The sequence below is a fragment of the Electrophorus electricus genome, chromosome 3, assembly GCF_041902795.1.
Source record: "Electrophorus electricus isolate QZ-2024a chromosome 3, ASM4190279v1, whole genome shotgun sequence".
Taxonomy (NCBI): Eukaryota; Metazoa; Chordata; class Actinopteri; order Gymnotiformes; family Gymnotidae; genus Electrophorus; species Electrophorus electricus.
Window position 1 is genome coordinate 38064491 of NC_137499.1, and position 10000 is coordinate 38074490.

At 46.6% G+C, this 10000-nt stretch overlaps 1 protein-coding gene across 15 annotated transcripts in view; it reads right to left on the bottom strand.

Moving 5' to 3' along the window:
• The window catches only part of srcin1a (SRC kinase signaling inhibitor 1a), a 111249-nt gene that overhangs the window by 64701 nt on the left and 36548 nt on the right, over nt 1-10000 (bottom strand). For 4 of the 15 annotated variants that reach the window (XM_081711440.1, XM_081711437.1, XM_081711439.1 and 1 more), the window contains exon 1: nt 8053-8603. The exons of 4 other annotated variants lie outside the window; for them this stretch is intronic. In XM_081711440.1, the coding sequence (XP_081567566.1) occupies nt 8053-8248 (196 nt within the window). In that variant the 5' untranslated portion in view covers nt 8249-8603. 7 more of the 15 variants (XM_081711444.1, XM_081711442.1, XM_081711443.1 and 4 more) reach the window with 4 other exon arrangements.

Genomic DNA, 10000 nt, shown 5'->3' on the forward strand with positions numbered 1-10000 from the left:
CGATAGAGGGCTAGAGAGAGGGGTTGTGAGACTGAGAAGAGAGTGAATTTAGCTTGAAAATGGTAGTGATGAAAACTACCAAGCCACTCCCCCCCCCTCCCCCTCCCTCTCCAGCCCCGCCTCCAAAGCCCCCCCCCCCCCTAGAAGAGGCAGCCGCGCCCACTGTGGAATGTCAACATGGCCAACAAACAAACAGAAATAAATCCTTTATAGACATGCAAAGTCATTTATCTATTTGGACAGGCAACACACTTATTTCAGTGCTTAGATGTTTGTCTGGTAACAGCCAGCATCGTGGACAGTGCGAAGTATAGGCGGTATTGTAACGTTTGGCTGTGAGAACACAGGCACACACAGATATCAGGAGAAACACAGAACAAGGAGGTTTTCAGCAACATCCAAATTAAACAATGCTAACAGTAGCCTTAGCCTTGGGGAAATGCTGCCATTAGCAACAGCCCAGGAAAATGAGAAGTGTTTTGGAGTGTTACTATAATCTTGACTACAGCTTTGTGGGTTTTTGGTTATTGTTGGGTTTTTTGTTTTGTTTTGTTTTTTCAAAAATCTAATAAATCTTTGTTTATCCTTGTTTTATCTGGGCGCGGTCCAGTTCTTTTCAGCTTGCTTTTCTTCATCTGTCATCCTGTGTTTATTTCCTTTTGTCGTGTAAGCTGTTGTTGGCGATGGAGGGGTGGGCAGCTTCTTCACCCATGAGGCTTGTTTATGCACTATTGTTTTTCTAAAACTCCTGAGCTCTACTGCATGAGTGCATGCATTTGCACTGACAGTGATTGACACTCCGGCAAACTGTCTTCCCAGCTCTGATTGGCTGTTTTGATTCGGTTGTAGCGTATCCTTGCAGATGCCATTAGGAGTAGGCGGAGCCAGAAGAGGCTGATTTTTAATTTTTTTTTACCGATGATCTGTCTCGTATCCTTTTGTCAGGACGTAGTGACATTTCAACAAACGCGGTAAAAGGTTGTTTTCATACGGGTTACATCCTGTTGGTTTAAAGGGGGCATATTAGGAAAGATTCACTTTTCAGGGATTGCAACACATGCATTTGAGTACTATTGGAGTTCCTACCAACCCACAAACAGAACTAAGACAGCCCAGTCGGCCTTTTGCTTTGTTTTTTGTAAGCTGCCGTTTAGACTGGAACTACTGACAAGCGCCGTTGTGAGATTTCACGGCTCTTTCTCTCGCCTGCCACGGAACTGCTCTGTGCTCGAGCGCACGATCCCGCGCGATACCGGCCCCCAGACACACAGCACAGGGGAGCTGCAACAGGCTGCAAAACAAACAAGCCCCCAACCCTTTAGCTATGGTCGCACTGCCCCGTTTCACCCAGGGTGCGCTCTCAGCCACGGTAGCGCTCAGCCGCGAGCACATCAGCGCACCTCGCGGAAGCGGGGGCTGGGCGCGAGCACTGGCTGGTCGTCATTTAAAGGGACCAGCCGTTCCGACCAAAGCATGACGCTCATTTGTGGGAAAAGGGGTATAATATGTCCGCTTTAAATGCCAGTCTAGATGAAATATATATGAGACTGGCCAAGATTCATTAGAAAGGGCACTTTCCCAAAGAAGACAACTTTAGAAAGGTTAAAAGAAGGCACTTCTTCTTTCTCAGCAGACAGCTGATGAAGAGGACCAGAGGACCTGCCTGCAGACCTGTCTAATAACAGCAAGCCATGTTTAGAGGTTCAATACAGGCCTGAATGGGTTCTGAGCAGGTTCTGATTGGGTGCAACGGGTTATTGCTCTATATAGCCAACACTGAGAACAATAAAACTGCCAAAGGATTGTGTTGTGTGTGTGTGTGTGTGTGTGTGTGTGTGTGTGTGTATGTGTGTGTTCAGATACAATGCATTCTTATTGTTGATTTGTTGGCACTGGCTTTGAATTTTAGGCTTTGAGGTGTTAGAATTTTAGCATGCAGTGTTAATCCCTAGCTGGCACAGACTATTGCTGACAGAGCATGCACACACACACACACACACACACACACACACACACACACATATTTGTTCAGGGGTTTTAGTTTATTGCACACAGTAAACACACAGTCTCTGACCCCACTCACACAGTCTGATGCTTCCTGACACAAGCATGTGTGTTTTTAACTTAGAAGTGATGATGTGAGCAGGCAAAATGGCTGAATCAAGCATGCTGAAAACGACGATGATGAAGATGATGATGATGATGATGATGATGACAGTGTAGCGCAGCCAGGCCAGTGCTGAGCGATCAGCCGAGCCGCGGGACTGCGGGACTGCTCGCTTGCGGGACCCAACACGTGCGGGATCAGGGAGTTAGCACTTATACTTGACACTGCTAAAATGTTTATTTAGCTACCTCTTTTTGAAGACTGGGTTTCATCAAATTCACGTAAATCTTACATTTTTACAACACGAGGCATTAAGCTGTCCAACATTCTGGTGGGATCTGGATGGATCAGGTTGGATCTGTTTGGGTCTTGCTAAAGGAAAAACAATCAGAAGAACAATGTATTACTGGTTATTAATTCACACGCAACATATAGGTCTGAGAGGGACGAGTGTAAGTTGGTTATGAGGCAGGTGCCCCCTTGAGGTTGGAATAAGAACTACTCCTGGCCTTTCAGAGCTGTTGCTTTGGTCTGGATAAAACCTCGAACACAACTACTTCCCTGCAGGAGCTGTTTATCGGATTGTGACAAACGGACAAAGCGTCTCTTTGTCTAAATACTGAGAGTCTGAAAACGGAAATACCGAGAATGCAAATGCAGAAGACGACACTTTCTCTCCTTCTCCCTCACTCTGTCTCTCCCTCTCTCCATCCCTCTCTCCATCCCTCCCTTTCTCTCTCCCTCTACCTATCCATTTCCCTCTTATTCTCTCTCCTTCTCTCTCTCTCTCTCTCTCTCTCTCTCTCTCTCTCTCTCTCTCTCTCTCTCTCTCTCGCTCTCCCTCCCTCCCTCCCTCTCTCTCTCTCTCTCTCTCTCTTGGCCTGAGAAAAACCCACTGAGATGTGCCAATGGTGAAAGCACCAGACAGGGCAGGCTCACACATGGGCTGGTGCACAGGTTTCTTTAGTTACGGGGGAGGAAGAGGAAGATGAGGAGGCAGCCGTCTGCGGAACGGCTGTGGGAGATGACGTGTTCCCTCGAACTCAGTGACCCCGCCCTCAGAAAGGTGGCAACACCTCCACAACAGAGAGAAAAGTATCTACCCACGACACATGCTGACTCAATTCAGACAGCACATACACACACTCTCTTGTGTGTGTGTGTGTGTGTGTGTGTGTGTGTGTGTGTGTGAGTGTGTGCGCGCGCGCACACTACAAGGAGATTAGTACATCTCCAAACCAAATGTACATTCCAACTCTAGCCAACACAGCAGAATTTTGACTCTATTATTCTACAATAAGAAAGAGAGAGAGAGAGAGAGAGAGACAGAGAGGAAGAGACTTTTTAAAAGTTTTGTGGCATGGATTATTTTTACTTTATTGTGAGATTTCTTTTTTTGTCTTTTTTGTACAGGTTAGTGGATGCAATGGAACACGCACACGCACGCACACACACACAGGTAAAGCAAGTAGTGTCTAGACATTTCTGTCTAGCGACATGGCAGGATTACAGTGAAGTCTGTGTTTCCTAAATCAGCCATGCCAAAGTTCGCCACCCTTTCAGTGCCAAGTTGTTCCAGAGTTAGAGACTTTACGTCTAAAGCCGCCCCCACACCTCCACACCCCAACATTAACAATCGCCAACACATTGTGTTTAATCATCACAGTGACCTGGTTGAAACATGTTTGCCAGTCACTTTGCTAAGGTGGAAAGGATTAAGACCACAAAGACACTTTTACTTTAGACAAGAACTTAATAAAAAACACCACAGATAGATAATAATGTGAGCAAAGAGCTGAGGTAATGTGATCCCCCAGTCTGTAATGTGATCCCTCAGTCTGTAATGTGATCCCTCAGTCTGTAATGTGATCCCTCAGTCTGTAATGTGATCCATCAGTCTGTAATGTGATCCCCCAGTCTGTAATGTGATCCCTCAGTCTGTAATGTGATCCTTCAGGCTGTAATGTGATCCCTCAGTCTGTAATGTGATCCCCCAGTCTGCTGTGTTGGTGCTTTGGCAGCTATTTTATGAACAGGTTGTAAATGTTATAATAGAGCTGTTGGCGAGGGCCGATAAGAAAGAGCTGCAGTAATCCAGTCTCGTTGACATGGAAGCAGAAATAAGCTCCTCACTGTCAGCAGTGAGAGGTGAGAGTGCGTCTCACGCAGACATTACTCAGGTGGTTGTTGAAACTGGGTTCAAAACTGACACAGCGAATTTTGATGGATTTTGTGGCCTTCAGAGAAAAGGAGCCAGAAGATTGCAGGGTACCTTTCCTCTGTCCAATAACAACAATCTACTTTCACCTTGGTTCTGATCGCAGAACATTTTGAGATATCCACAAGTAAAATGTATTTGTGTCCAACAGGGAGCTCTGAGCAACATTCTGTACTTGCCAGAGATGATGCTAGGTGACGTGAACTTCACACGGTGTTTCAGATCCCATAAACCACGCCCGTCCCAGTTCTGCCAGACCTTCCCACCACCATCTCCAGCCTGGTTTGCCAAAGCGCTAACTAGACACACCCCTTTTGTCTGTTCTCACCTTCTCTGAACTCTCATATTCAAGCGCACCTCCCCCACTTTCGTTGTGAAGTTTTGCCGTTCTCGGGATGCACCAAGCCTTTTATGTAAGGGTTGGTTTTCCAGGTTTTTGAACTCAACCTGTTTTCCAGACCTCGTTTCCGGTCTGGTCCCTGGACTCCCCCTGTACACTGCCCCTCATTTTTGATCTCGGAGTGCCTGCTAAGTCCCACATACCTGGCTTGCTATACCTACCCCATAAACCTAATAAAATATGCACCTGGATTCTGACATAGGTGATGTTAAGAGAAGCTGTACATTGTCTGTATACAGATGAAAGCATAATAATACATTCGTAAATTATACCTGCTGGCTAAAGTATACTGTATATCCCATAAATAACAATATACTTAAAACTATACCATCTGGCTGAAGTATATATCAATAAAAAAGTTCCAGCATTGAGCCATGGGGAAGTCCTCAGTGTTCTGTGGAGTATCAGTGTCAGCACACAGTGCAATATGACATTTATGAGCACTTCAGAGGGACTGCAAGCAGCCCATGTCTGGTCCAGAGAGACCAAATCATGCAGAATCCATGGTCAGCTCTCGCGCTCTCTCTCTCTCTCTCTCTCTCTCTCTCTCTCTCTCTCTCTCTCTCTCTCTCTCATATATATATATATATAATATATATATAGAGGCCACAATGCTCTGAACACAGGTTACATTGAACAGGCCACAGAGACAGAGCAGCCTCTCTGTGAGCTGGGAAATGTCAGCTAGTGTGCATAATGTGGAGAGCGAAGCGCTTCCTCTCTAAAGGCGGATGAGCCGTGGATCAAAGCTGCCCGTTAACAAACGATTTTACAAAATCATCTCTAAATGGTTCAAAATAAACCATCACAACACCAAACCGAGCCAGTGTTGGGTCAGCTTAAAAAATCACCAGCAGGAAAGGAAACAGCATGCCGTCTCTGGAAGGCATGTATAATCGTGTCATTTCTGGGAGGGGAGGGGAGACACATGGAGGGGAAGGTATTCAGTTCTGTTTGGACATAAAGATGATGGGAGAGAGAAAATTACAACTTGCCAAAATACCATAATTGGGGCAGGACAGAGGACAGTGAGAAGATACAGACGGGGACGGAGGACAGCGAGAAGATACAGACGGGGACGGAGGACAGCGAGAAGATACAGACGGGGACGGAGGACAGCGAGAAGACAGACGGGGACGGAGGACAGCGAGAAGACACAGACGGGGACGGAGGACAGCGTGTCTAGAGTAGTGTGTGATGTGTCTGATGAGGCAAACTACAGCTTATCAGACAGGGTGCATTATGGGACGTGGTGCAGCTTCTGAAAAATCAAACCTTTCCTTCTCTGCTGTCACTGATTTTCATTCCAACCAATTCCTCCTCCCCTCCTCCTCTCCCTCTCTCTCTCCTCCTCTCCTCCCCCTCTCTCACGCCCTCTGCAGTCATCTTCCAGAATGAAGGTATAAACACCAGCATCTCATTAACAAACCTCTTTCTCTCTTTCCGTATTCCCCTTGTTCTTCTCCTCCCTCTCTCTTTGGTGATGTGGTTTGTGGGATTTTTTTCCGATATGAAAACAGATCAGTCCATTGGCTAGTAGCCCCTCACACACAGTCACACAAACACACTCAAGCGTGCACGCACGTACGCTCACATGCACACATGCGCACACTGCTGACTTGCCAACTTCCAAATCACATGTCTGACCCACTTTATATGTTTCTCCTACCAAAATGGGCACACACACACGCACGCACACTCCAGCAGAAGGTACACATGCATTCATCTGCTTTTTTTCTCTCACAGTGCTCGTGTTCCCATGAAAAGTAATCATGCATGGAACAAGTCAGAGCTCTCGCTCTCTCTCTCTCTCTCTCGCTCTCTCTCTCGCTCTCTCTCTCTCTCGCTCTCTCTCTCTCTCGCTCTCTCTCTCTGTCTCGCTCTCTCTCTCGCTCTCTCTCTCTCTCTCTCTCTCTCTCTCTACAATCTCTCTCTATTTTACACACAGATACACACACACAAGCAAACTCTTCAGGATCACAGAACGGAAGCTGAACCCAGAGTCGCACACTTCAGAAACATCTTGCCCAGTACAGAGACGTGACAGGAGCTCCCCCTCACCCTGCAGAGTGCGCTACACGCTGCTACACACAGCTTGATCAAGACCGCTAGAGCCTCCAACACCAGCACTCTGGACCGATTCACCAAACACACACAGTAACACAGCCTCTAACAACAACACAATCAGTAACACAGCCTCTAACAACACAATCAGTATCACAGCCTCTAACAACAACACAATCAGTAACACAGCCTCTAACAACACAATCAGTAACACAGCCTCTAACAACACAATCAGTAACGTAGCCTCTAACAACAACACAATCAGTAACACAGCCTCTAACAACAACACAATCAGTAACACAGCCTCTAACAACACAATCAGTAACGTAGCCTCTAACAACAACACAATCAGTAACACAGCCTCTAACAACACAATCAGTAACACAGCCTCTAACAACACAATCAGTAACACAGCCTCTAACAACACAATCAGTAACACAGCCTCTAACAACAACACAATCAGTAACACAGCCTCTAACAACAACACAATCAGTAACGTAGCCTCTAACAACAACACAATCAGTAACACAGCCTCTAACAACAACACAATCAGTAACAAAGCCTCTAACAACAACACAATCAGTAACAAAGCCTCTAACAACAACACAATCAGTAACACAGCCTCTAACAACAACACAATCAGTAACACAGCCTCTAACAACAACACAATCAGTAACAAAGCCTCTAACAACACAATCAAGAAAATTAACACAATCAACAAGACACACAATCAAAACAACCAAACAAATATGGCCTATAAAGACAACAATCAATACAGTTACCACAATCAACAGAACGGTTTACAAAGACAACACACAGTTGATATGATCAAACAGAATATCCCCTTAAGACAGGGGTTGTCAGAACTCTGCTCCATCTCTCCTAACTCACAGACGTCCCAGGTCTGAGTCCTGGGTCTATGTCCTAGGTCTACATCCCAGGTCTGAGTCCCAGGTTTGAGTCCGAGGTCTGCGTCCCAGGTCTACGTCCCAGTTCTACATCCCAGGTCTGAGTCCCTGTGCAGGGGCCTGGAAACTCCGACCCGAATGTAATCAAACAAACAGAAGACCTGCATGTCTTGAGAGGACCATACCGGACTTCCTCAGAGCTCAGACAAACAGGTGCCAGCGAGTCTGGTCCTCCCCACAGTGCCAGGTCATGTGATCCCTTGAGCCATAGAACATCATGCACGCACACACACACACACACACACACACACACACACACACACACACACACACACACACACCCAAACAGCCTTACAGCAGCAGAACAGACAGGAGAGGAGGTGTCTCAGAGGAGAAGTGAGGAGAGGTGTCTCAGAGCACCATGCCACGTCCTGCTCCTCCGTCTTCATCGCCACTCTAAACTCTCCTCCTCTCCCTCTCTCACACTCTCTCTCTCTCTCTCTCTCTCTCTCTGCCCCCCCTCCCTGACTGCTTTTCCCTGGTGTAATCATGCCATTCCTTTTTACAACTGTCCATCCATCTCTCTGTGCAGCTCCAAACAGTCCCAGACATTGCTCACGACAGAGGGGACAGAGAGCATGAGGTAGGGGGAGACAGATAGAGAGAGAAGGCCTTGGCACAGGAGCTGGCTAAGGACAGATTCCAGTTTTTCTTTCAGTCTCTCTCTCTCTCTTTCTGTCAATTATGTCTTCCCTTCTGCACGTCTCTCTCATCTTTCACGTTAACGTAACTGATTGAATCTGTGACTGTTGTGTGAGTGCAGAGAGCAGGAAAAAGAAGACAAAGAAGACGAACAATCTAACCGTCTCCTGCCAGAGTTGTGGGTGTGTGGTTTGTGTGCGTGTGCATGTGCGCGTATGTGTGTGTGTGTGTGTGTGTGTGTGTACGTGTGTGTGTGTGTGTGTGTGTGTGTGTGTGTGTTTGTCTGGGTGAATGTGAGTTTGAAACATGCAAAGTGGGAGAGAGGGAGAGAGAAGGAGAGAGAGAGAAGGAGAGAGAGAGAGAGAGAGAGAGTGTGTATGAGTCCGTGGGGTTTGTTTAGTCAGAGGGTGATTGATAAGGTGTGACGCATCACTGAGGCATCAATAATCTTCAAACCTGACTACCTGACCATCCTACACACGCACACACACACACACACACACACACACACACACACAGACACACACACACTCACAAGGGCCCTCTGTTCATTGTTTTTCATACAGTGTGTGTGCCTTCCTCAGCCCAGGCCTCTGTGGACTCCCAGAGAATTGTAGTCCATTTCCTCAGTCCCTCACAGTGAGAGTAGGGGACTGACACACCCTGAACACCACCTCATCACCCCAAGCTTCTGTCTGACTCCACCCATACACCACCAACACACCACCATACGCCACTGATACTCTACCACCACACCACCAAAACACCACATACTGAAACTCTGCTCCCTGCAGAGGACCTCTGAGTTTCCTTTACTAACACATACATATACAATAAACAGTGTGTGTGTGTGTGTGTGTGTGTGTGTGTGTGTGTGTGTGTGTGTGTGTGTGTGTGTGTGATGTTTTCCTCCACTCTTCCTTTTCAGGGTTCGTTTGCCGGAGGCCTGGTGTTTGTGAGCTCTGGTGTGGGACTCCCTCTCATGAGAGAAGCTCTCATGCAGCACTCTGTTCTCTTGCACAAAGCCCAATCCCAGAAACCCCTCTCAACCAGGAGAACGCCAGTACTCATCCCTGTACTTCATAACAAAACTGAAGCTCTATAAAGAGAGCGGGGTGTGTTTGTGTGTGTGTGTGTGTGTGTGTGTGTGTGCGTGTGCTGACAGTTAGTGTCTGTCACATGTTTGTATTGGTTCAAAATTCATATCACGTATACATCCCAGTAAAAACATAAACATACACCCTTACATACAGAAACAACACACACAGGGTGTTACCTGAAAACATGTGGCTTTTTGTGTATGTGAATGCGTTTCCTCTGAAGTATCTGCACTTAGACCTGAGCTACTTCACAAGTGCCTATAAATCTGTGATGACTCACACTGCAGTAGTAGCTCAGTGGTTGAAGTATTAGAATAGTCATTGGAAGGTCACTGATTCAAGCCCCACCATTAGCAGGTTGGCACTGTTAGGCCCCTGAGCAAGACCCTTAACCTAAGTTGAGTAATTGCAACTTTGCTGTGGATAAAAGTGTGTGGTAAATATGGTTAGATATTTGTACAAATGTGTATATCTGAAACTGTTCCGACTGTGAATGTTTGA